Genomic DNA, 27,446 nt, shown 5'->3' on the forward strand with positions numbered 1-27,446 from the left:
TCAGAAGAGAAGGCATGAATAAAACAAGATTTACAAAGACTTGCTGTAGGTTGACTCATAAACTGTCAGGTGTAAAAAAATGATGTATTGGGAGGCTTCATATAGGTAATTGTGTATTTTAGTTGCTTGGCTTTATATATTTCTAATACAAGCTCTGAGAAAATCTGAATGAAATAAATGTGCTGTGCATTAGGAGTGAAGTCCTAATGAAAAAATTTGCTTAAACATTCGCTTATACTTGAGATCAATTTGAGTAAGACTATTCAAATGCTTTAAATTAAACCTATTCTTAATGGGGACCTAATGTCTAGCCTGCTACTCTCAGGCATTAGACATTGCTCTCATTAAGAATTATACATCTTAATTCCTTGTGTAATGCCATGTGTATGCATCCCTAGCAGCCATTATGCAATTATACATCTTAATTCCTTGTGTAATGCCATGTGTATATATCTTTAGCACTCATTATGCAAGACAAAACATCTAATTGGATCCCACAGCAGCAGTAGCATCTGTCAAAAATCAGAGAAATTCCTTTTCTTTAGAGGAAGACTTTTCAAAAAATAGCAAATTTGTGCATTATTCCTTGACTTCAAATTCTTTTTTTTAATCTATTGTCATATTAATAGTTTTGGTGGTATATACATACTATAAATACAGAAAATCATGGGTTTGTGCCTTGTAAAGTTGTTTCCCCTCGGGAGCTTGTATGTGTCTCATCAAGAACAGGCGCTGTCATGTAATTCTGCTGGGGTGTGTGTGTGTTTGTGTGTACTGACCAGACAGGTAGATAGTTCAAGCATCCAGGATGGTGGACAGGCAAAGAGTTGTTAGTTGTGACTTTTGAATCTTATCTTAACAAGCGATGAGCATTTAACAAACAGCTGAAAGTGGACACTGGCTCCCCAAGAGCTGGAGTCCACAAGCAGAGGCCGTATGAAATGAGCTGAACCTAAGTGTGGGATTAATTTCCAACTGTTTCCTTGAACATAAGACTGAACAAAATGTTGATGCAACCCTTGAATTTTGTAGCTTGGGACCATTTTTAATTTTAAAGCATAGCATTCTCTGTTAATGGAAAATAGATATAACTTGAACTGTAAGTCAAATTGCATCCTTTTCCCGTTAATACCTCCCAGGTTTTCATGAACTACAATTTTCTCATAAAGCAGCTGAGAAAAATGATGCACACTTCATTCTCCAGCAGGAAAATAACAGATATCATGACTTACAGGAGCAAATTAAAGTCCATCTCTATTTGACAAATGTGATTTTGCCACTTCAGTACGAGCAGGAATGCTTTGCCTCTTTCTGTTTTGCTGCTTATAGAAAAATTCCAACCTCCTATGTATCCAAAAATGAGATTGAAATCAGAAAGAGATTGTGGCACACAGTTGAAGTAAACATACTACACAAAGGTTAGACATCAGAAGATTCCAAACAAGGTTTTCTTATTGATCCTTATTTATCAACAAGCATACAACAAGCTACAGTAAGAGCCCCCAAAATACAGCAGTAAGATGACTGAGAGCTGTAGTGGTTCGGGGTCATTATTGTTGAGTGCTTTTAAGACAGTTTGCAAAAGTAACCTTTTTTTGTTTTCTGTGGGAGCCGGTAGGTTATCTTTGAAGCCAAAGAATAAAATACAGTGGGGTCATACACTAATTGTGGCTATTTTCTCTTGTCTTTGCATTAAACTCCCAATAGCAACAGAATTTGAATTTTGAGGGGAAAAGATAAAAAAATTACAACATTTTCCCCCCAGATTATAATTATTTCAAGGATAATGATACATTTCTATTTACGAGTGACCCAGGGGTATGTTACTTTTTCCTTTGATTTGTGCAAAAATAACATCCCCACAAAAAAACCCAGAATACCATGATTTAGCTGCAGAATAGAACCACGTGTATGCTTAAGTAGTGGGGATTAGACACACATTAATAATTTCCTCAGGATCAGTTAAATCTGAATAATATATTAAAAAAGGCAAAGTTTCCTCTTTTTTCCCCCTTGATTAATTATCTGCTTTCTATGCGGGTCCTGAATACAGAATTCGGTTCATGCTACCCTAATTACCATTTGCTCATTTGCATAGAATGCCTGAAGGATGTACCTCGGGAGGTAGAAAGGGTGAGCATCTCCAAACACATCCCCTTTTGTTCCTATCACATCCACCAAAGTCACACGCCTGCATGGCTAGAAGGCTTCCAGGTGTGGTTACTTCTGAGTCTTTTGAGAGCAGGGAAGGGGATGAGAGGAAGGGATGATACACCTTGTGTTTGACAGCAGTATTGCTCTTTGTTGTTGGTATAGTGGTATTGTTAGCATTGTTATAGTTGTATTATTGCTTTTATGAAGTTCTAACAGCAATTATGAGATTCTTTCTATCTTCAGGAGCAATGTGAGAAGAGTAATGCTTCCAGGTATTAACAAAAGGAAAATGAATGTACTGGGAGAGAGGGAGCAAAAAAAAAGGGGGGGATAGCATTTTCAATAGCTGTAAGACAAAAGGTTTTTACAGGCTTGGGGGAAAAGTTTAAAAGAATAATATTAAAAAGTGAATGGCTTGATTTTTGTTTCAGGAATGCAATCAAGAGAGTCAAGATGTAAATGTAACTAGAGAAATTGAAGGAAAAGGTGAATTTAGATGGAATGAATAAGTGAGGGGGGAGCCCAGGAGGAGGTGCATTACTGCAGCAGAATATCTCAAATGAGAAATATTTAGCTATGTGCTGTGCTTGACTAGTGAATCTTGATGCCATACCGCCATATGAATTCATATCCTAGCTGTCAGAAACAGGCAGGTAGGCTCTGATCCTGAGCAGCTGTAAATTAATGTAGCTCCACTGGAGAAAATGGAGTCATGCCCATTTGCATAAGCCCAAGAACCAGCCATGACAGCAAGAAATTTCACATATAATCAGATCATCAGACTACAATCTAATTATCACATAAGATGAATTCTTGAACTCCCTTTCTTATTAAAAACAAACAACAAGCCTTATCACTTTGGTTTCTTAGAAGCAGTACATTAATGAGGAATTCTTCAGCCATGCATGTTTATTCTAAAGAGCTAGATAATTTGCACTGCAACTGTTAATTCCATAAACTTTTAAAAAGTACCAGTTCAGAGTTCTGAGAACAAGACCTGCTGGCAGGCACAGGGTGTCCTGGAGGTACTTGGAGGGCCTGGTTCATGCTTTCCTAGATTTCAGGCAAACTTTGTTTCAGCCAGCACTGGTATTCAAATGCACTAGGTTAGATTTGTCTTCTTGCAGTGGGTCTTTTGAACCAAGATTGTTTCATGCGTATTTTTTTAGTCAATCATAAACTGTTTTTCTACAGAGGTCTGGTGTACTCCCATGTCATTCAGAAGTTCCAGGTTGGAGTTCTCCTTCTGTACTCACGTACGTGCAGATGTACATTTCCTTGGGATTTAAGGATTGCATCTACCTTTCTTACTGGGCTGAGGAGAGGGTGAACATCTGCACTTTGGTTTAATGTTACTTGTTGTGCCATCCACAGTGTATATCATATGTTTAGTAGCAGTGAAATTATGCTACTTAAGGGTCCTAGGACTGCACTGGCTTTTTCCATGTGCTTTCTCACCAAATTCCACATCCAGTTCTTCAGCAGGCCCACACTTTCCTTGCTCTTCCTTTTTTTGCTGATGTACTTGCAGAGATCCTTGATGTCTTTTGTTTCCCATACCACATTCAAGTCCAGGTGGGTTCTGGCTTTCCTAAGCCCACATTTGAATAATGTCTTTACAGTGCTTCTGGATCTTTGCTCCAGCCTCTTGAATGCTTCATTTTTATGTCTGAATTTTACCAGGAGTTTCTCATCATCAAGAGTGTCTCCTACTATTTTTGGTTGACTTCCTGATGGTCAGGATGGACCACTGTTGAGCTGGAGGAGGTGATCCTTGAACATCAGCTGCTGTCCACAACCCTTTCCTCCAGTGGCAGCTACCATGGCACTCTTTGGCCCCAAATAGGCCAAATAGGCCAAAGTAGGTTCTCTTGAAGTGCAGATTTATGGTCTTGCTTTTTGCCTTGTCCCCTCCTCTCAAGATTCCTAACTCCGTCAGTTCAGGGTTGCTGCAGCCGAGGCTGCCTCCAGTCTTCCTTGTTCTCTGCACCTAGTTCTTCTCTGATGGAGGTGCGGCAGTCCCCTTGTTGGCTCCTCCATCCTTTATGTCAAGGAATTGTCATCAATGCACTCCCAAAACCTTCTAGATTGTTTGTGCCTTGCTGTGTTGCCTCCCAGGCAACTAGAGAAATGTAGCGCTTCTCGGGTGATTTGTAGATGTCAAAAATCCAAAGAAAAGCAAGAAAATTGCTGAGGGGTAAAATTATCTTGATAAACATGAAATATTTATGGAGCGTATTTTTTGTAGACAGTGATCTTGCTACCTGTCAGTATATGCTGATACAGGACAATATTTGCAGGTTTTATACACATGTATATGTATTCAGAATCTGAATGGAGTTTCTTTTGCAATAAAATGTTTATTTGTGTGGTTCTTCAGAATGGTGCTGAGACAAGTGCCAAAGTGTATTTCCTGTAAACCAGGCAATGTTCTGAGCTCATATTTCAGGGATCATTTTTTGGTAGCTTTTATAATTACTTTACAGTAATGTCTAGGACCAACAAACCAGAAAAGGATTCGTTTGAAAGGTCAGACAAGAAGTCACATTATTGACTGGGTATATACACTGTGAATACAATTAGCACAGATTCTGTAAGTTGGAAAAAACATTCCTGTTTCAAAAGAAAAGTGCTTGAAATCACACAGCTAGCCTTTTCACCAAAAAGGAGTACAGAAATTGAAGTATCCTTAATGGGAGCTCTGCATTGTGACAGGGTATTCCTGGCATAAATCAGTCCAGCTATCACTGGTTTTTAATTAGGCCTTTTTTTTCAGGAAGCATCTGCTTTTGTTCCTTGAAAGATGAAGCATGGCATCGTCATCATTATTCCAATGCTTTCTCCAGCAGTGTTCATAGAACATTTTGCAAAGATGATCCTCCATTCAGAAGAACCAAATATGACCGTTTTAAAAAATTCTTGCAATTTCTTTCTCCCTTCTAAACAATAATTGTTTTAGTTTATTCCCCTTTCAGATTAATTGGAATTGTAGATCCTTGGTCTAAATCCATCCTTCAGAGCTTGGAGTTGGTAGAATTCCAAGGTCTGCCTACATCTAATTTTAGACCGAGGTTTAACACCAAGTCTTTATCTGTCTTTGAAATTTGTCCAAAGTTTCTCAGTGTTTTTCACTGTCAATACTCAGACTTAGAGACACCTGCAATTAGAATCCTCTCATTTGGGTTGTTGTTTGTTGGGGGTTTTTTTGTTTGGTTGGTTTTTTGGGGTTGGGGGGGTTTTTTTGGTTGTTGTTTTTTGTTTGTTTGTGGGGTTGGTTGGAGTGGGTTTTTTTGTTGGTTGGTAGATTGGTTTGGTTTGATAAGTTTTTCTAGTATTTCCAGTACAGTGCTATTCACACTCAGAATTCAAAAGAAGCAGCTGTTGAACTGAGTAGCACAGGTCTTTGGAGAGCACATGGATTAGATTTGATGATTGTAGATTATGCCCTACTTTTAAAAGATTCACTTCTTCATAAGAAAACATAAATTAGATGTAGAATAAAGACTTGAGGTCATTCTTTCCCCTCTTCCCTCAAAAAAAAAAAAAAAAAAAAAAAAAAAAAAAAAAAAAAAAAAACACCAAAAAAACCAAAAAAAAACCAACAGCCAAACAAGCTAACAAAATTTCTCTCAGAGAAATCCTAATGCCCTTAATCTGGTCACTAAGAGAGAAGGCACGCTCACTGGATCCTTCTGCAGAAGCTAGGCATTTCCTGAGAACACAGAGACACACAAATCTGTTCATTATTTTATGGTCTCCCTAGTACATAAACCAGACGTGTGTTTACAGTTCTAAAAAGCAAGTGCTACAAATAGGAGATAGCATGAACCCAATAAAACACTTAAAACAGCACCACAGTTATCCCAGATCCATTATTTATGCAGTTTTCTTTGCTCGATGGTCATATTCCAAAGAGTGGTTTTTTACAGGGCTTCAGCTGTTACCGGATTCAAGAGAAGGTGCAATGCCCTTGAAACAAGGAGCACCCCTTGCTCCTTTTCATGTCTTTCAGTGCATCTGAATACCATTTCTTCTTTATGAGACTGGCTTGTCAGGACTGGTTTTGCATGTATCAGCTGTTAGGAGCCCTGGACTGGATCATGGCTGTTGACTATGATTTTTTAAGAATCTTTTTCAACTGCAAAAGCTTAGCCGAGACAGCTTGTGCCGATTCCTGTGTCACTGCTGCCATCTTCGGGGAATTTTCACTATTGCCGGGAGGGCTTTTTTTAAAGTACAAGTATTCCGGCAACCGGGAGAGGAATTAAATATGTACATCTTGCACATTGTGACAAGAACACAGTCCGAATGGCACAGAATAAAAGTTTGTATGTGCGGTGCCTTCATTCTGTTAGAGATATTTAACAAAACATTCAAGGAAGGGAGTGTCCTGCAATTCTGTGCGAGTTAAGCACTGGGTAAGTGCTTAGCTCTCATCAGCTTCCCAGACTGCATGTTCAGTAGTTCACTTCAAGAACCACATTAATGAACCCTTCAGATTTCCAGGTCTGTTTGCACATATAAATGTGCAGCTAGATGCTCAAATGCCCGGGGCATGCATGCAGAGCAGCAGTATTATCATATGGAAATAGGTTTGTTGTACTTTTTAAGTGCAAAAAGCCACAGGCAGTAAAATTCATTCCTTATGACATTCCTTATGAACTGATATATGCATTCAGCAACAAAACATCTTTTTCAAACCTGGGAGAAGTGATATTTTAATGTAGCTTTCAACCACTTTGTTGAAAAAAAGAAGTCAAGTTTTTACATCACAGTTGTAGTGTTGCATGTTCTGCAGGAAAAAACAGCCACTCGGTTATACTTGTTGTAAAATGCATTGTCTCACTCTTTCTGAAGGCATCTCAAGAAAACTATCATTTTCCCTCTTTGCATCCTAGTTCCTAAAAATAGTGCTTTCTTCCATGTAAAATTTCACTACTTCTTTGTATGCATTTGCGTGATGACAACATACACTCTGGATTTATTTTCTTTACAGTGTGACTCATGCTCTGGCTTTATCTGATCTGGGGTAAATACTACATTGTTACACTGAGTGACAGAGGATTTCTACCACCATAAGTGGGAGAGACACATAATTTTCTGCTTTAATATGTGTCTGTATATATTACATAGTTAGAGGTTTTTTCCTATTTTAATTTTATTTTTTCCTTTTTATCAGTTTTAAGTGGAATGCTGCATTCTTTTATGATATAAAACAGGGAATTATAGGCACTAGATTACAAAATGTCTTTTAAAAATCCCCATTTAATATATTTTATATTTCCAGCTGCTTTAAAATTGTTCCTCTTATTCATAAATTACTAATCTCCTTATCTCTTGCATCTAGTTTCTAAGACATTCCATTAAATTATAAGGTGGCGATGATATTGGATTTTTTCAATGTTTCCTCATATAAATATTTTGTAATTTATTATGGAAATCATTTGTAGAAATCTTACATTAACCTGCATCCACTTTGCATTTTATTAGTCATCCAGGCATGAAATTGCTAAACATTATACACTAGGTAGATGTGATTAGGTGTCTGTACTACTTACTAAAGTTACTTAAATGGGAACAGATTTAAGTCAATACACAATTGTTTTTTCTCTCCAGTGGGGCCAGCAACAACCTAATACTTAATTAAATTCTTTTGTCATGTCTGTACTGCAGATGGAAGTAAGGGATCTCTGCAGCTCTGCATCCCCAAGCAGTGCTGAAACCTCTACCCAGCATAGCACAGCACCATGCAGAGAGAGTAGTCCAGGTCCCAAATACGCTCCAGCTGCGTTAGCTACAGATGACTGGTATGGCCCCAAGACTCCCTGCAGGGCTACCCCAAAGCCTCTCAGCAGTGCAACCTGCAAGTAAAACTCAGTTTTTCCATCTGAAGAAAGAAAGAGTCAAGGCTACTGCTGCACAGAAATGAGAAGGCAGAGAGGACAAAGGAATTAAGAGCAGAGGAGGATGAGTAGCTGTGACAGCTGGTCCTAAAGGAGAGGTCAGACTCCGTGGCAGCAGCTGTTTCTGGGGCTAGGAAGAGCTCCTCAAAGTAGTAATGTTTAACATCTAAGGTCTTGTCAGAGTCCCTGTAGCATGACAAGCTGGAAGCCTTGCTCTCTCTGCTTGCTGTCCACTGCTCTGGCACAGGTAAGTAACAGGGACACGCGTGCCTTGCAGGGTTCAGCAGCCTGCTGCTGTAGGCAGCTGCTTACTTTGTTTAAGCTCGTCTAGCTTCTTTTTCCAGTAGTTTGGTTGGCATCTAACTGGGCATCCCTTCCTAGTGCTTCAGGGCACAATATTGTTCTGCATCCAGTTAGAGCTGTGCAACTCTGCCAGGGCCATCTCCACCTGTTTTGACAGCCAGAGCCATGGTCTGCTTTGAAAATGGTGCAGTGTTTGAACTCAGGTTTGCTTGGATGCTCAGCTATCAGATAGATTATTTGGTGATAACAAGGCATGACTCTTATGTGCACGTAGCACAACCAACAACAGTTTTTCACACTTTTGGTATACCACATAATCTTGTAACTGCTTTGTAACTCTGCTTTATAGGCTTTTTCTTCTTATTTTCTGGGATGGGCTAATAAGTCTCACATCCTAGCCAACATGCTAACACTAAGATTGTGTAATACCCTTGTGTGTAGGTATGGGTAGAGAAATCTGGAAAGAGCATTCTTTCTTCTCCCACAGAGGTCTGAAGTCACTTCTGAGAGAAGTACCTGGGTCTGACCCTGATTTTTTTTTCTCTTCTATCCCTTGCAGCACTTAGACTACAAGGCAAAAAAGAAGGGGGCTGGGGAGCAGAAATAGGATTGCCAATCCACATAAATCAGCAAATTAGGTTTGGGGAGGTCTGGGACAGGTTTTTGGAGCTTATGCTGTCAGTTTAACCATGCCACCTCTTAGGTTAATGCTGCCTGATGTAAGGCAAGCTCCAAGACAGTATGTTTGGCTGGTAGGCACAAACTCACCAGCACTCACTGAAGACACTTCAGATGTAAATGCCATCGTCTAGATCTTAGGAAATGAGCCCATGGGTTGTTTTGCAGAAGTCAGGAAGGAGACTTATACTTTCAGATTCAAAAGGAAAACATTGAAATCTTAATGCAGTCCTATGCTTAAAGCTTTTTATGTTTCTAGAAAATTGCCTCTTATAGTATTGATGGCAAATTGCCCTTAGATTGCAAAAGCTGCAGAGAGAAAGCAACTGTATTTTTGAAACCATGTTTTGACAGATTGTCATGCTTCTCACAAAAGTTTGATTTTAGCTGAAATATGCATAGTAAATGTGTGTACTTTATTATAAGGAAAAAGACCAAAATTGCTCTGCAAGTACTACTATGCTTGGCAATTGCCTTATATTTGCTAAAACTGGAGTCATTAGAAATGAATGCTTTTTCTACTGTGGCATTTATCTTCATTGTAGTATTTTCAGGTTTTTCTGTAACTGGCAATTGGCAAAGCCACAAATTCTGAGTAAACATAGCTACTCCAGATGGTAAATATCCTGCTTTTAAAGTTTCCTGCTGTAAGGACAAGAAATAATAAAAGACAGGGGGTGTGGATGATGGTCTCACTCTTGGTTCTGGGTATAGCAAAGTGCCAGAGGCAAATTCAGTCCAGTACCTGAGATGTCTGGTTCACAGCAGCAGCATGACAAGCACTGTGACCTTCGCAGAAGGTGGGGGTGGTTTTAGTTGACTTTGTGTGGAAATAAATAACAAAGTTCATCATTTCAGAGTAAAAAATAGTCTGTGTTTATGGTGGTCTGAACTCTAGACAAGATCTAAATCCTGTCTTCCTTGGAAGTCATACAGCATGGTAAAATCTTTTTCTGTAAAATCTGGGGGTTGGGGGCTTTTTTAGAAAAAAAAAATTAAAAAATCTGTATGTACTTTTTGATCACTATAACATAATTTGTACTTTGGAAAGTGCATTTGGAAACCATATTTTTCTAAATGGAAACACTATAGAGAGATGGCTTGGGTCATTCTATTTGTCACTTAATGATTGCTTCGATTTCCCATAAGGCGTGCTCATATTTTCAATATAAATGTTTGCTCCAGTCAGCAGCTTATAGTTTGACTACAAAAGCTCATTTAGGATTGAAACTTGGTGCTTTATAATATTTTACATTTTCAAGGGAGTTTTTTGACCAGATGTTGATGTTGTCCAGTGAAGATAATTAATTTTTTACCTATCCAGTGTTTTTTCTGTACTACTACTTAATAAAACGCTCTTCACTTTAAAAAAGTCTGGTAAAAAATATCCTGTTATTCTGATAAAGAGCAAACAACTATACATTTTCTCTATACCATATCATTATTTGGTGGTTGGAACCCAGGATATTCTGTGTGATTGGTGACTACTTAGTTACACTCCTCCATTATATTTTCATTTACAAAAGAGAGGGTGGAGAAAAAGCACAGAAATACTTCACTCATTACTGCTATTAGGTAAAGTTTTGACCTTATGAAACCAGAAAGTGGTTCTTGAGAGGAATGATCTGAGATGGCTTTTGGGGGAGTCCAATGCCTAAAAACTAGAAATCTTTTCAAAAACTAGAAATCAGTCAAACTTTACATGCTGCTATGTGATCTTGGATAAGTACCTTCAGTGTGGATCCTCAGTAGCATTTAGGCACGCATATCAACTGAATTAAGATCCTCAGATTTTAGAGATCTGTGGCCCAGGTTTTCTACAAATTAGGCTTCAGTCACTAAAACAGTAATAGCAGTCCTCTGTTGTTTCACTGGCATGTAATGAAAGAGGTTTTCTTACAGTTCCAAGATGTTCTGATGCTATGGTGATCAAAGCTGTGCAAGTATCTTAGAATACTTCTTTTGCTCTGATGTGTAATATATAATCAAACTGGTTTTGAAGACATAAAAGTGTCTATTTAGTTCCACATGGCTTCTCTGGGATTCTCTTTAGACTATACTATAGCCTTCTCACATTACAGGAGCACTTAAAGTGCATTTTCTGGCAGCTCAATAAATAATAGAATTAACACTTGTCAGCTGTGGTTTATTTCAGCCTTAGCATAAATTATAATGTAGGACTCTTTTGGTTTGGTTTCGAGCTTGATTTTAGAAGGAAGAGTGAGTAGATGCATGGAAGGTTGATTTTTTGAAGTACTTGTTTTCCTAAGAAAGAAGGTAAAAGTTGTAAGCACTGCATTTTAGATGAAAGGTGAGGAGATCCGTGTTGGTTTTCTTTGTTCATATAGTGATGGTTTTTAAGAACATTTGCATTGCTTGCATAATAGTTTTGCTCCAATACTGATGATGTTGATCCTGCCTGCATTCAGTAGCTTTTAATTTTCACAATTCTCATCAGTAGTGGAGGGTCCAGACAGCCACCACTGAATGAGGGATGATTAAAAGAGAAAAGGTAGAAGAAGGCACTTTTATAAGATTTTATAAGTCAATATATTCTCAGTGACAACAGGTCATAACAGAGGAAACTGATTTCATTCTATCATGAAATTACAGGTTTGATAAGAAAAAGTAATTGCACAAAATCAATTTCTTCAAGTCTTTTTGTAAGACTTCAAACTAGAGAATATTCTGATTAGGAATTCATCACCACGTTAGATGAATAAAAGGTTTTAGTGGGCTGGGTTCCAGCTGATGTGGTTGGGGTCTGAGCAGCAGCGTTGTCTCATCACTCTCAGGAGATGCAGTATGGATGCCTCATCGTGCTTTGGTCATGAGGGTTGAAGAACTGGCAGATCACAGAAACCAGTGAAGAATCTATGCAAAGCAGGGTGTTGGTAGTAGCATTTGGCAGGGACTGTCAGCAAACTTATGATCACTCAACAGTGATTTAGAAGTATATAAAAAAACCTTGCTGATGCAGCACAGCAATGGTACAGGTTATTCAAATATAACCAGTGACAAAACCAAGACAATCCTCAGAAAAGTGCAATGAATATGATTTGGGGCTGGAGGAGAGAGGGAGAATAAATGGTTTGATCAGTTAGAAGCTTCGGAGTTTCTCTGTTTAAGTAAAACAAGCTTCAGAGGTATCTTAATTATAGTACATAAGCACCTTCACAGGAAGAAAGTACGGGATATTGAAAGAATATTTTAGCAGAGAAATGCAAACCAGAAAACAGTGGCTGGAAGCTGAAACTAGGAAGAGTCAAAGTAGACTTTAGGTACAAATTTTAAAGGTGATTTCGAAGACCCAGTGAAACACTGTACTAGAGGTATGAGTGCATCTCTCCTTACCTGATGTCTGGATGCGAATGTTTGCTTTGGAAGACACACCTTGGCCAAAATATGGTCTGTCTTCAGACAAAGCCAATAGTGATAACCATAGGAGGGAAGAAATGATAGTTCAGATTTCAACATGGATTGCAGAAGGCTGGTAAGAAATCTGGGTATGTGCCTGAGTTTTTACTTGCACAGAAGTCCCTAGCAGTGCACCTACAGTGCTGCAGATTAAAGCTTGTCTGTGACTGCCTCACTGCAAACTTCCCTGCATTCTGCTGTGTAGACACATGGAAGGAGGCAAGGGGGAAAAAGAAAAGGAATATCTGAGTTGGGAAGTGACTTTAAAATAAAAGAAGAGAGCCCAAACTTGAAGCTTTGTGCAGGGAATACAAGTATCTTATTGAAGCTAGAAGAAAGATAATTGTAACAGTAACATTTATAAGCACTCTATATAAGGGAGGTATTGTCAGAGACCAAAGAAAAGGCATTTGCAGTAGGCAAGGGAGAGAATGAGAGCTGTGGTGCTTAATCCAAGGGAAAGAAAATCTTTGAAATGTTGGGAAAATGGAAATGGTAAAATCTTGCTTCTGAAAAACCAAGCAGCATAGCATGCAAGTGACAAACTAATTTTCCTTTCACCCAAAAAAAAAAAAAAAAAAAAAAAAAAAAAAAAAAAAAAAAGCAGCTACATTCTGCTCCCACTTCCAAACTTAAAAACTTAAAAACACTATAAATGGGTCTGTCAGGAATAACTGAGACTGAAGCTTCATTTCACCACCCTAGTTTTTATTCAGCATCATGGCAGACATCATCATCTGTGGTGTTTGAATTCCATAGAAGTGACCAGAGTTTGGTCTGATTTTACCTTTTGTTTGAATAATCATAACGATAGGAGGATTTTAAAAACAGGATCTGATTCCCTGTTGGGGTTTTTAATACCCCCTATTCTGAGGTCACTGGATTTAGGATTTCTGCTTGGGTCTATCTCATACACTTTTACAGATATTCAAAAGCCTGTAATAGCCCACACACAGGTTATATTAATTTCCAGTGCCTAAATCCCTTAAGTGCTTTGGGGATTTCCCTGCTAATCCTCTTTTTAAAGCAGGGGTAGGTTTGAACCTTTGGGATTTATTCTTTGTGTTGGTTGTTTTCCAACCAAAGAATCTTTCAAGGGTAACAACGGCAAGTGCTAAATGCATAAAGACATAGAAAGTTTATCTGCTGTTTATATTATCACAGCAATCTGCCAGTCTTTTTCTGGCACAAAAAGGAAAAGAAAGTGTGACTATTATTAGTAATTACACTACTTACAGTAATTTTAAACACTTACTAACATTAAATTTATGCAGAAGTATTAAATCCTGACTGAACGTCAAATCCTTTCCTTTCCAAGGGCAAAGCAACTGTATTAATATTAATGAAGCCATAAAATACAAGTTAACTGACAGGATTTTTGCAGTTGCTTACTGCAACTGTATTTTGGTACTGAAAATTTATCATATTTCTCATGTCTGAAAGTAAAAAATGAATAAAACTATCACAAACTGCTCTTTGCTGTAAGTGACATGCCTTTTCTTTATGATGCATGCTTTGCCATAAAAAGGGAGTGCTTAATGCATTTCTGTTGGGAGATGCCTATTTATTCTGACAAACCGATCAGCCTCCGGGGTGTTTCTTTGCCACAGAACTGATTCTACATCTCATCCATTATCTAATAAGATGTGAAAAGAGTATCCTGTCTCACAAAAAAAATCAGGCTTTGTTTTATTACAAGGATGTGGCAGGGCCACTTACAGACTTACTTGCAGGATATACAATTGTTAGTGAAAGGCCCAGTTACACACTCATGAATGTTTCCAGTAGGCCTGTGGGGAAAACATTGGTAACATTGGTACTGAAGATCATTTATTTCAAAGGCAAGTATAAAATATGGCCTCTATAACGAGAAAATGCATTTCACGCCTTAAATAGTACTGCAGAAGCTTATGAATTTTATTATTGTAATAAACACTAATGCCACATAAACTAGCCAGCTAGAATGTCTCTGCAAAATATATGCCCTGGTTATTTTTCTTCTCTTTCTTCATTATTTCTCCCTTTACAATGTTTATGAAAGGTTTAAAATTGCGCTTGCATGGGAAAAGAGAGATTGGAGTAACAGAAGCAAGCCGAGGCATTGTGTGATAAGGCAGTGATAAGGCAAGTGTATACAAAACACTATCAGACAAATGTTGTCAGTCAGATGTGCTCATAAGGAAATAAAGTCACAAAGGAAAAAGAGAGTAGGATACAGAGTAGGAAATTCAATTAAACCCGGGCATAACCTTAAATGTTAAGGGATAACAAGTGTTAAGACCAGATGGAAAGTGAAAGTACCTCTCTCTTTGTGTTTAAGCAGAGCTTCACACGCCCGAAACTTTTGACCACTAATGCACTACAAATCTTTTTTTGTATTTAATGATGCTCTATTACGGCCTCCCATACAACATACCCTGCAAAGAAGCGCCTCCATTGTGAGGCTAACAACCAGGAGCGAATTAACAAATCAGTATTGGTTGAAGGAAAACAAAACATTTTAGATCGTGAAAAAACTGAGGGAGAAGTGACACAAAAGCAAACAAGTGATAAAGCTTGATATCTCTGGAAGTTAGAACACTCACTCCACTCCACTGCTCCAAACTTCCTTGACTTTCTGAACAACAAGATCAATCCTTTTGGAATTGCACAATGCTTCTTTTCATAAATGGCAGTTTCTTTAGCATCACAATAAAATATGATTTTCAGTGCTTCTTGGAAAAGTGAAAATACAGCTTGAAAGAGTTCAAAATTAAATCACAAAAGCTGGAATTACTGGCAGACAAACATTCTAGTGCCATGTCCTCCTGATATCCCTTATTCATTACATGTGAATGGAGCTCTGTATCTAAAAATCCAGGCTGTTTTATCAGTCTTGCTTATAATGCCAGTCAGAATGGCTTACTGCTGAGAGATCTTTCAGAGTCTGGATTTGCATCAAGACAGCATAGCTTTACAACAGCATAAGAGAGACCCATTCTACATTATTAACTTTTCCCCTTACCTGCAAGGACACAGAATTTAATGCAGCATTGATGGGTCAAAGATTTTGACACATGTCAAGTCAGATATCTTCATTTTAGAGTTTAAAAAAAGGCATCAAACCTGATACATATGAACTACTTTAGGTGGCAGAGGCAGTCAGACTGAGCTAGGGACAATTGTTTCACTTATCTGCAAAAGACATTACTTTGCAATGAAGCCTTATGTAAAGAACAATATTATTTAAGGAGGATAATACCAGAACAACTGCTAAAAATGCAATAAAGGTCTAGAGGTAGATCCCTAAACCCTGTGTTAAGTATGCTATCATTGTGTTCTTTCTATGGATTTTTTAAACCATCCTGTAAAGGTCTATGGCAAGGATATAATTTCCTAGAAAATGATATTTCATATGGCCTTTTATAATGTGGTCACCCCTAGCAAACTCAGCAATAGTTTTCTATAGAGAAGGCATTTGATTCAGAGCTATGAATAGACTATTTCCATTAGCAAACACTATACAGCAGAATGGCTTTTTTCAGCCATCACCCTTCTTCTATAAAAAGGTTTCACAGCAGGAAAAGCACACCCGGAACTATCTAGTATGACTTTACATCCCTAAATGAACCATGTTGCAAAATCTCATTTTTAATAATGGCATTTACGTTGCTTCCCCAATGAAATGTATAACCACAACAGCAAAATTGTTGTGTTAATGATCAGAGTGTATAATAAGATGCACAATTAGGAGGATTATGGGAATTTAATGGGAAGAGAAGGGCAAGGGATCATCTGCTGTATGACTCTTCATGATTGTAACCTGCTGTCTATGTCCCTAATGCGTTTTTATGACTGGCATGCTTTGGTTTGTTTTCCAGTCCGTGTTCTGCCGTGAATGTAAAGAAGAATTCCATGAAGGGGAATGCAGCTCTCTCCTCAGCCCACAGGGAGCCATGGCCCAGAAGGTACAGATTTCACAACTCCTGGTTGTTATCCCTGGCCCAGCCAGAGTGACATTTGTCAAATGGGTCCTAATTATAATCCTAAGTAAAAGCAATTATGTTCATGCTTAATTACTCCAGCCGTCGGAGTTGTCGAATTGGCTTTGCGGTGAATTTCAGTCTGATTGATAGAGTAGCTGAGTTCTGTCAGGAACACACAAGGCTCTGCCATCAGCTGATAAAGAAAAGGCCTTCCCAGTGGGCTTCTAGGGTTGTCTCTATTCAGTGTAAACACTTTTGAAAGGCTTTGTATAGTCTTGCTGCCTTTCAGCTTATTTTCAGTGCACCAGTCAGGAAATCATGCGAGTTTGGGCCAAATAACAGGGCTTTTATACAACCTATGTAGAAAATACTATTGGTAATTTATGTTTTAGTTTACAGAAATAAAAAATAGATTGTCTAGGCTGCAAGCTGTTATTCTAGGCTGCTCTATAATTTTGTAACGATTGTAGCTATAGACCTGGACAGGAAATAGTTTTTCCCTCCTGGCATTTCTCTTTGTTTGAAATTCAAGTTTTCTTTGAAATAAATAAATCACGTAAACCACAGCCTTTTCAACTTAAAAAAAAAAAAAAAAAAGAGATTGAGAGAAAGAAAGAAAGAACAGGAAACATACCCCCTAAAAATCTCACAGCTTGATGTCCAGGCTGCACTCCTAGGAAGCAGAAAACTGGTATTCAGATGTCTGGCAGGTTTGATGCTAAGAGGAAACTCAAACCCTGAGCCTCCACACAATCCAGTGTGGCAGATAAAGATTTGTGGGCAGGTGCTGATGAGGGCTTGCATCCAGCCAGCTCTCAGGGAGGTGTGCCAAGCTCCTGTAGCTGCCTGCAGGCAGGCTCTGTCTGAGGCTGGCTTTTGGGGATTCACTGAACACAGAGAATGGCAGGGAGCTGAAATTCTACCAGGAATCTTTGCCATGTGCTACCTGGAGATGGTTCATATGTCATACTTTGCAGACCTTGCACTAGGTCATGACCTGTGTAGAGATTCTTCTCTTTAACATTTCTTAGTGAAGCTCTTCTAATTTATAAAAAGAATTAGCACCAGTTGAGACAGAAGGAAACAGCCTGTATCCTCGTAGTCAGTCAGGGTATCTACCTCTCTTGACCTGGAACATATGTATTGTGTCAGACCCAAAATCCATCTACTTTCCCAGCCTCTAGAGATTTGTGATACACATGTGGTATTTTATGTTCAGTAGCTATCGGCAAATTCTTTTCCATGAATTTGTGCAGCCCATTTTTGAAGCCATATGTATACATTATAAGGAGATTTGCAGCTTAGCTGCCCTCTATGAAGAACAGTTTAATTTTATTTGCAATAGCCTTAGAGCAGCCTTCCAGTTCCCATTCACATTTATATAAAAAACAAAGCCACTTCAACAGAGACATTGAGAGACGCTTGAAGCATCCAACAGTCTAGTAAAGCAGGAGACCAAGGCTCAGTATCTTACCTGAATTAAGCTGAGCTAGAACTTGAATACATCTCAACATGAACAGTGTGCTCTATATTCATTAAGTTATTTATGCTTAGAGTTTTGCCTAGAGTACTGAAAGTTGTCATGGCACGTTAAAAGTTAGTTCAACAGTGTTGGCTCTGTGAAAGCTAGAGTTCGTGTTATTTATATCTTCCAAAGTAGAGATAAAGGCATGCCAGGAAGAATCAGAATACCATAGGAAGAAGTCATTTATTTTAAATGTTTGAATATTGCCGTAGCTTTTCCTTATAACAATGGGAGCACATCACCCATCTGATTCAATCTCACAGCTCATGAATTGCACCCAATCAGACCTGTTAATTTAGCAATGTTGACTACAGTTACAGTTCTAGTGTCACATTACTGTCCTTGCTGTTCCTGAAAAATTTCCTGTACTCTCAAGGAACTGTTCCAGAATAGCTAAATGACAGCAGCAGAATGACTCTTGCACTGATACAAATCAGGTCTCCTGCACTGACAGGAGCACAGACTACGCAGGATTCAGTGAGACTCCAGTCTCAGCTGAAGTGATTGACTCAAGTCCGCCTTCTCTTTGCCCAAGAACTGAGAGCTGCACTAATTAAAGGTTTCCACGAGGCGGTGCTGTGCCACCGAAGGAATGCTTTCCTCTCTTTTCCTTGTCCGGGAGCAATCCGCGCCGGACCAGACGATCCAGCAGAGGCAGGGCGGGCGCGGGCTCTGCTGCGGTGCTGCTTTCACCCGCCCAGCATCGCTGCACAGCGCCCTGCCCGCAGGGCTCCCCCCGGGCACACAAATCATCCGGGGGAAGGGATGCAGAGCAGGGCCCGGGGCACACAAATCATCTGGGGGAAGGGATGCAAAGCAGGGCCCGGGGCACACTTTCCATCTCTCTCCCTGGAATCAGTGTAAACATTTGTCCAGCTGTGCTGTCAGGCTGTCTGTTCCACTTGGCATCACCTGCCAGGTGCACAGGTCTGTGTGTCAGACCTAGCTTGCTGTGGTTGTAGGGCTTGGTGAGGTGGTGAGAAGGTTTGTTTTATCTTTGGCCATGGTCTAGTTCAAGGTAGGAATAACACAGTTCCAGGGTTATCTCCAGCTCATGCAATTTGACTCCCATCTGGATCCTTTCCATATCATTTATTTTATCAAGACATCTTATTGCCACAACTTCTGCCAGTCAAATTTAAGGATCAAACAAACACACTGCCACTAAAATGCTCCTCTCCAGAACAGGGCCAGGACACACGATCAGTTTCGGGGAAATACTTCCAATAAGAAAAATGCAGGGTTTGCTTTAGCCTGTAGTGGCTGCAGCAATGAAAGGACCTTCTCTTGCCTTCACATTTCTGCAAAAGCCTGCAGGTCTCTGATGTTCAACAATATGAAACTCTGTGGACAGGCTCAGGCCTAAGTCAGGGTGACAGAGGTGAACATGGTGGAGCTTGAGGAGTGTGAAAGAGGTGGAAAAAAAACCAAAAAGGAGAGTTGTTGTCAAGGAATTGGGTGACCAGTGGTTGATGGCAGCATAGAGAGCAGGAAGAGCTGTGGTGGCACTCTGTGCAGCTCTCCTAAGGGTGTCAGGGCACCGCAAGGGCCGTCTGCTTCCCGGGGACTGTCCATGTGTCAGGGCAGGGCCTGAGGACAGGGCTGAGCCAAAATGGTGGAAGGTGGGTCCACAGGTGGCCTATGAGTGGGCTGGGCAGGGACATGGGGAGCTGGAGACAGGCCCTGCTGCAGTGCCACCAGGCAGTGGCATGGGCTCCTCAGCCATGAACAGGATGCAGGGATTAGCTGGGGACTGGGACAGCAAGGTCTGATGGTACCCTCAGAGCCTGGCACCAGTTTGGGAAGACTCTGAGAAAGAGATCCCTCAGAAGGAGAGACAGAGCCTGACACAGAGGAATTTGAGTGTCCAAGAGCTGACTGGAGGGACTGTAACTTGCCAGATGGAGTGGGAGCCCAAGAAAGAGGAAAACAGAGATGTGAAATTACATGGCACAGCTGTGAGGATCCAGGAAACATAAATGGTGGTGGTGAAATGGGCCTGTGCTTGAGCAGATGTCAAAAGGAGGGAGGAGGAAGCCTGAGGTAAAGAGAGGGGAGTGTAGCTGGTGGGACTGTGAAGGACAGCAGGGAAGGATGGAAGGGGGAGTGGGGTACATTGGTAGGAGGAAGGAAGAGGGCAATCACGACTGCAGGATGTTGGAGGGATACAGCAGGTGCCACATGTGGATCTTCGAAAGCCCATTCCAAATAAAGGAGTTGGAAGCTTTAAGGAAGCTCAATGGCATTACTTGCTGCTTGGGGTAGAAAAGACAAACTTGGCAGCAAGCATGCAGAGAGCAGCCCAGCTTTAACTCCTGGCATATCGTGACCTTTCAGATCTGTGCACAGATATTGCATGGCCCATTGGGAAGGATAAAATGTTCTCTTTCTGCTGAAATGTCTACTTTTAGCCCCAATAGGCCATGGGAAGCTTATCTTAAACATTTACTTACTGGTGCAGGACTGATTATTTCCCATCTTAGTGTGTAAATTACATTATCTCAGGGAAAATAAAATTTATCTGTGGCAATATCAGTTCAGAAGCTTTGTTTTAAAACCATTTCAGCCTCCTGGAGCCGTTTGAACTTTGGGATGACAGAAGAAATCATATTTGATGAATTAAAAGGCACAGTGTGCATGATGGAATCAATGGCACGGTAAAGGTGACTCCAGCCAGATTTAGACTTAGGAATAACTGCATAGTCCCTGCTATGTACACCACAAAACCAAGCTTCCTGGCCTGTTTTAACCTCACACATAGTCTGTGCTGGTGGGAAATCTAGCCATAAACCAGCTTCCTCTGTAAGTCCCCACCTTAAAATTACCCTAGCTTTCCTAGTACAAAACCTTTCTAAATGGTTTTCCTTTTACTAGGATAAGCAACACACCTTCTTGCTCACTAGCAGCTGGACAAAAAATGTGGCCACATATTAGATTTGAACTTTTTCAGAGTAGCTTCCAGGATTATTTTGGTGCTGGGCATGTTGATTATCGGGGTAGCTCCCGATAACTCCGAGGGTCCAGCCAGCGGAGAAATGGCTTAATAAAATAGCGAGACGGCTTCCCAGGATATGCTTTGTAAAATAAAGTTTTAATAACAGGAAAAATAATAAACGTTACAAAATGAAAAGAGATAAGCCGAGCACCGTGTACCAAGCAAAGTTACACAGGCTAAGGCACTCCCAAAAAAGCCTCGTGTACCCTTATGCAGGCCCTTTAGTACTCGATGGTCTAGGTGGGCTTTTTTGGCTCTTGGCCCAATGAGATGGACACTAGACTTTGAGATGCACTTCTACAGTCCTATCACTGTGTCTGTGCTGGGACCAAGCCAATTACAGCGAGCAGGCTATAGAAAATTCTAGCTTCACTTCCTTATATGGAAACACCTGCTCGGGTACAGAAATGCACGACTACATCTCACCCTGTAAAATCATATTAAAAAAAGAAAAAAAAAAGAGAAATAGTTACTTTGAAAAAATTCTCACTTTTGTTCATAATTGTGATTGTGTCAATAACTTATTGTTATTTAACAATTTGGTTTATAGTTAAGCTGTAGTTTTATGGATTACAAAATTTTAAATTTGGTACTTTCTTTTTATTAGCCAATCTTTTAAATTTAATATTTAGTCTCAAATTACATATGAATTTTATTTTACTTTTTGTTTGGGGAGATTTTTTCAAGTGAACTATATTTTCTTTTTCTTTTGCATAAAGATTTGACAATAACTTTTAACATACAACAACAAACAATTTTGACATGACAACAATAACTTCAAAAATTTTAACAGTGCAACTTTTATAAAACTTAAGTCTCTGCTTCAAACGTATTTCAGTGTCTATAGTGCTGGGCTGTGTCAAAATGCAGAAGTCTTTTTGAAGACACAGTCTGTGGTCACTCTGGGTCCTTTTGCATGCTCTTCTTGAGGTGTGTTCTGCTCTCCTTTCTTCTTTTGTAGTTGTGACTCAACTTCTTTTGCAGGAACTTTCTTAGAGTCTGTACCTGTGGAGACAAACAAAACCTCTCTCCCTGCCATAAAGGACAGGCTCTAAAATTTGTCTTGTTTTCAGAATTTTTATGAATATGAGAGATTAAAAAACATATATATAACTTTGTTCAACTTTTCTATAATAGAAAGCACTACACCCTTTCCCATTTTTATCTTTTAAAGAGCATTTTTAGCTGTTTGTGTGTTTTTTAACAATAGATTGGCTTTTGAATGAATTAGTTATAATATGTGGTAAATTTGATATGTTGAAAAACTTCTGTAATTTTAAGAACTGTACATTTAAGAATGAGAAATGTTTACAAGAGATGTTTTAATTGTCTTTTTTGGTCTTTTTCTCTTTTATGTGTTGAGGTAGAACATACTTTAAAAAGTGTGTGGTTAGACAAGTGAATTTGTTTGAATTGTTTAAATGGTTGATATTGCATGATACTTGTTTTTAATTTTGAGGGTTAACTTTTGCTGCTATTGATGGTGTAGTTAGTGTTTGGTAGTTTGGGCATGGTTGCACAATTGTCTTAATTTGACTTTGAGATATATGCGACACTTTTTACAAGAGCTGATGTATTTTGATGTATGGTTAAAAGTTTGCTGTTACCTTGCTATTTGCTATAAAACTTAGGAGTTTAGTGTTTGCTTTAACATGTGACACAATACAGTTGCTGTTGAGAAAAAAGGAAAAAGATTAGTATTTTAATGTGAATTTAACAATTGATTAGAACTTTTTCTTGAGAGGTCTCTGCTCCCTCTACTAAACTTGCAACATAAAAATTTGTAAACATAAAATATGAACTTTGAAAAACATGTAGACAGTTGTTCTTTTTTGGTTTTGAGATATAGTTTTTAGACTTTCTTAAAATCTTATTTTTATTTTTTGGTGTTAGGATTTTACTACATGGTTATGAGATTTTAGATTTTCTTGACTTATTTATAAAACGAATTGTTTTTAGAGGTGTATGAATTTTGAAAGGTTTTCAATTTAATTATAGAGATGAATTTAATAATTTTTTTTTGTAATATTTATACGGGGTATTTTTAAAAACTTTTGAATTTTGAATTAACTATTTCAATTAAAGATATGAGCAAGTAAAATATTTTTGCAGAATCTTTTCCTGTAAAGGAAAAATTATTTAGGAATTCGCTTTTATAATTAGTTTGGAATATAAATTTTTGGGCAAGTTATTACAATCTTCTTGCTTAATTGACAAAACAGAAAAGAAAAACCTTTTGTTTTGGAATTACTTGGTAGTCTTTTTCAGATCTTAATGAAAAAATTAACTTATAAAGTTCTGGGTTTCTTGTTAAAACTGCAAAATAAAAGAATAGGTCAGGGTTTTAAGGTATTTTGAGCCTGCTGCTTTGGTGGATTCTTGTGGTGGTTTTCATGACAGTCTTCTTTTGGACGAAGTCTACTTTGTATCTTGGCTGCTGGAATTGAACTGTTAGCTGTCTCTGTTCTGTTTTCTTGGAGGGTTTTAGACGATGATAAACTTTCACTGCTTCAGTCTTGCTCTGTCCTTGTTTTTGTTTTGTTTTGGTCTCCTGTCGCCAGAGCCGGGCTGGCTCTGGGGTGCTGGTTTCTTTCCTTATGTTGTGCCAGGGATCTATGCTGGCTGATGAATCCTCTGAATCATCAGAGAAACTGCAGGACGTGTGGGAAACCTTCTGATTTTTCATCGGAGTTTGTTTACATTTCTCCGGCATGGGCGCCGCCATCTTGGGGAGGGCAAGTTCCGGGATGTCACATCCGGTTCCCACGCTCCTCACAGCCAGGGCGTGTCTGTCCAGGCTGTGGGTGGCAACCCGGGGCGGTGCCCGAGGCTTGGGACTGCCCATGGAGGGGGAGCCTCCCGTGCTGGAGTGGGAGGAGCTGAGCGACACATCAGATGGTTCGTGCCGCAGCGTCGGGCTGTACTGAGCCCGCCCACATGGAGCTGAAGCTTCTGCCTCAGAGATGGGGAGGATTCCACGTTTTTCTTTGTTCTGTGAGCCCGCGCTTTCAGGGCTTTGTTCAAAACTCGCGCGCTCAAAATTAACGGACCGGGATCGCCCGTATCTCGTACTGGGTGACTGAGGGGGTGGGGAGGGCGGTTGGAATGGAACCCTAGCCAGCTTGGCCACGGCTGGCACAGGTCCCACTCCGGGAGTCTGAGGAGGGCTCGGGGGAGGGCTTTGAGCCGCCCCGTGCCTTCTCCTCGGGAGTAAATCAAACCGGTTTTTTCTGGGACTTGGGGCATCAGAACTTGGATTTTTATCTTCATGTCTAAGGTGAGCAGGAGCCTTTTTGCATTTTACTTTCTGGGCTCCTTTTTTATGGTTGCTTTTAGAGGCTTTTCCCAAGGTTTCTCTTTCTGCAGTTTCAAGTGTTTTTTCACTGCTGAGCCTTTCGCCTTCTTCTGTTACAAAGTCTAACACAGTTTTAAAGATGGGTCTTAATTTTAACACAGATTTTTTCTTTGAATTATACAACTTCAATCCAATTTTGTCCCAAAATTCCACTGTTACTGTTTCAGCTGTATTAGTGTCCGGATACTTTTTATAGACCCATTTCACAAGTTTTTTAAGTTCTTTCCTCTCAAACTTATAGTCTTGAATAGTCAGTTTATAATTAAAATAACAAAAGGTGTCTCGCTGTTCTACGGATTGCCGGGTCCCCATTGTCACTCACCAGAATGGCTCTTGTGATCTCCCGGCTGCTCTTGGTTGTCTCCGACTCTCTCAGGTCACTCGGTGATTAGCTGTTCTCTGTCTCCAGCTCTGCTAGACTGCAGCTTCTCTCTTCTAAAGAGTAATCCACCTTGTACCAGAATCGGTGTCCGGCAAAGACCCCCTCTCACCGGTATAGGGGTTCAGTCAAAAGGCTCCCTCTCAGCCTTTTTGACCCAAAAATGTGGTTTTATTTTCACGACCAAAAAAACCACCACGAGCTCGCTTTTAAAAAAACGAAACCAAGAGCAAAATGGCCTAGCTGAACGTGAGGGCTCTCTGTCAGCAAACTTCGATTCAGTTACTCTAATGTAGAGTCCCTGTTCGGGCGCCATTTATCGGGGTAGCTCCCGATAACTCCGAGGGTCCAGCCAGCGGAGAAATGGCTTAATAAAATAGCGAGACGGCTTCCCAGGATATGCTTTGTAAAATAAAGTTTTAATAACAGGAAAAATAATAAACGTTACAAAATGAAAAGAGATAAGCCGAGCACCGTGTACCAAGCAAAGTTACACAGGCTAAGGCACTCCCAAAAAAGCCTCGTGTACCCTTATGCAGGCCCTTTAGTACTCGATGGTCTAGGTGGGCTTTTTTGGCTCTTGGCCCAATGAGATGGACACTAGACTTTGAGGAGCACTTCTACAGTCCTATCACTGTGTCTGTGTTGGGACCAAGCCAATTACAGCGAGCAGGCTATAGAAAATTCTAGCTTCACTTCCTTATATGGAAACACCTGCTCGGGTACAGAAATGCACGACTACAGTTGATGACACACCAGCAAGGTAAACTGTAGTAGCAATGACACTGATGTAAAAGTGGTGCCTATGTAAATGAGTAGAATATGGGGAACATAAGCTTTTTGGGGGAAAAAAAGGTAACACAACCTGGATGAAATGTGTTATTAAAAAGTATGGTTTAGAGTTGGTTCTTGGACAAACTTTCTCCAAGAAGCTGCTGACTATCTTGTTCTACCAAACTTCTTTAAAATCCTGTCATGTATGTTCCTATCAGAACATACCTATTCTTGGTCCAAGCCTTAATTCCAGCTAGTCAGAGAAGGAATCTCTTGTAGGAAGTCTGGCCCTGCAATCCATGCAATCCAGTAAAGTCCTTCTCTAAATATTCATATTTAGCTGCTGGTGCAGCTAAAAATTCTTACCCATTTCTTGCACACAGGTTACAGACTAGGTGGTGTAAATTTCTGCCATTTTGTTACATTGAAAATCTCATTACCTGCCAAAGGTGTTCATTTCAGACCATGTTCACAGCATAGGAAAAGTAAAGTATGCTAGTTTCATCAAAGTCTTAGCTCATCGGTGAAGTATTTTTAGTCCTTTTACAATAACACTAGGACTTAGAGTTCAAATTATAGTTAAAACAAAGGATATGCAAACTTTCTGGTAACACCCATTTCTCCATTGTTATTTTTAACCTTCCATGCTCCTCTGGATTCTAGGCTCAATACCTACAGTCTGGAATGGGCTGGTATAGTGAATCCTTTACCAGAAGGAGCATGATGGTGATATTGAAAGATTTTTTTCCTTCTTATTGTATAATCTGCTTGGAGTCAGTTTTATGTGTTTGTTAACAGACTCTTTCTCTGACACACAAGCCAATGTTGGTGTGTTTTACCCAAGTCAGTTATGCCTTTGTTCTCTCTGCTGTCCTCAAGACTGTTTTTACCCATCCTTCAAGGCTCTATTTGGGTAACTGACCATTTGAGTGTGGTTTGTAATGGTGAGGCCTCCCAGATCCTCCTGTGCCTCTGCTTTCCAGGCCTCTTCTATCAGCCCATGCCATTCCTCCTCTGCATACCATTGTTTTGTAGGGTCAGAGACAGTTTGTTCTGAGCGATAATACCTACAATGGTCATTCCTGCCTGTTAGTTACAAAAATACATGGAACTGTCAAACCATGCAATAACGCAAAAATTGTAGAAAAGCAAAAGCAGAACAGGGGGATAGTCATCAAGTCATTAAATATTTGCTGTCACAGGCTAAACCAAATCTCTAGGCATGCCAAGACAAGTTCAGATAAAGCGTGATGGGTCCTGAGGCCCACGGTACTGGCTTGGCACAAAGGTTGTGGTCTCTTACAAGAAACAGCAACACCATTTTTACTGATGCATAGATACATGTTCTAAACGTTCATCTACAGTTTCTTCCAGTGTAAATTTATAGCTAGTGCTGTAAAAATTAACTTCAACTCTGCTCTTAACATGTGGGACACTGCCTGTCCTGGCTGTAGCCCTAAGCCCAAATCCCAAAACCCTTCCCAGACCCAACACCTTCAAATCAAACCTCAGCTGCTCCTTGTTTGCAACTCAGCCCTCACAGTCCTCAGGCAGCTAATGTAGGATGCAGGTAATAGCTTTGCTGTTCTGCAACTAGCAGTCTAAAATTTATCCAGCACCCCTGTCAGCCCTGGAACCCATCAGACCTAGCCAAAAGCAGAGCAGTCAGTGCCTGAGCTGAGCCAGGGCAAACCTGATCCTCTCCGTCAGCACACACTTCCAGGGCCCTGGCTGCACTCTAACCAGAGTTTCTGGGCTCAAACCTGACTCAGGCATGATGTCTCAGGCAAACAATTGGCTCAAAGCAGGCCCATTGGATCACCTCCCAGACGTGTCTTTTGCTGCACATAAAGGCATGTCCACGCGCTCGCACTGACATGTCCAGGACAGCCTGTCACGGCACCTGGCATCCTGCTGAAGGTGTTGGAATGTTGGAATGTATTCACTGGAATGAATGCCGAGGGCTCCTGGAAAGGCTCCCAGCTCCCTTGGGCTGCA

General features: G+C 40.0%; 1 protein-coding gene across 2 annotated transcripts in view; it reads left to right on the plus strand.

Moving 5' to 3' along the window:
- PRKN (parkin RBR E3 ubiquitin protein ligase) overlaps positions 1-27,446 on the plus strand; it is a 685,495-nt gene that overhangs the window by 648,373 nt on the left and 9,676 nt on the right. For both annotated transcript variants that reach the window (XM_063390620.1, XM_063390621.1), the window contains exon 10: positions 16,316-16,402. In XM_063390620.1, coding sequence (XP_063246690.1) covers positions 16,316-16,402 — 87 coding nt within the window. The remainder of the gene's footprint in view (positions 1-16,315; positions 16,403-27,446) is intronic.

The sequence above is a fragment of the Prinia subflava genome, chromosome 2, assembly GCF_021018805.1.
Source record: "Prinia subflava isolate CZ2003 ecotype Zambia chromosome 2, Cam_Psub_1.2, whole genome shotgun sequence".
Classification (NCBI taxonomy): Eukaryota; Metazoa; Chordata; class Aves; order Passeriformes; family Cisticolidae; genus Prinia; species Prinia subflava.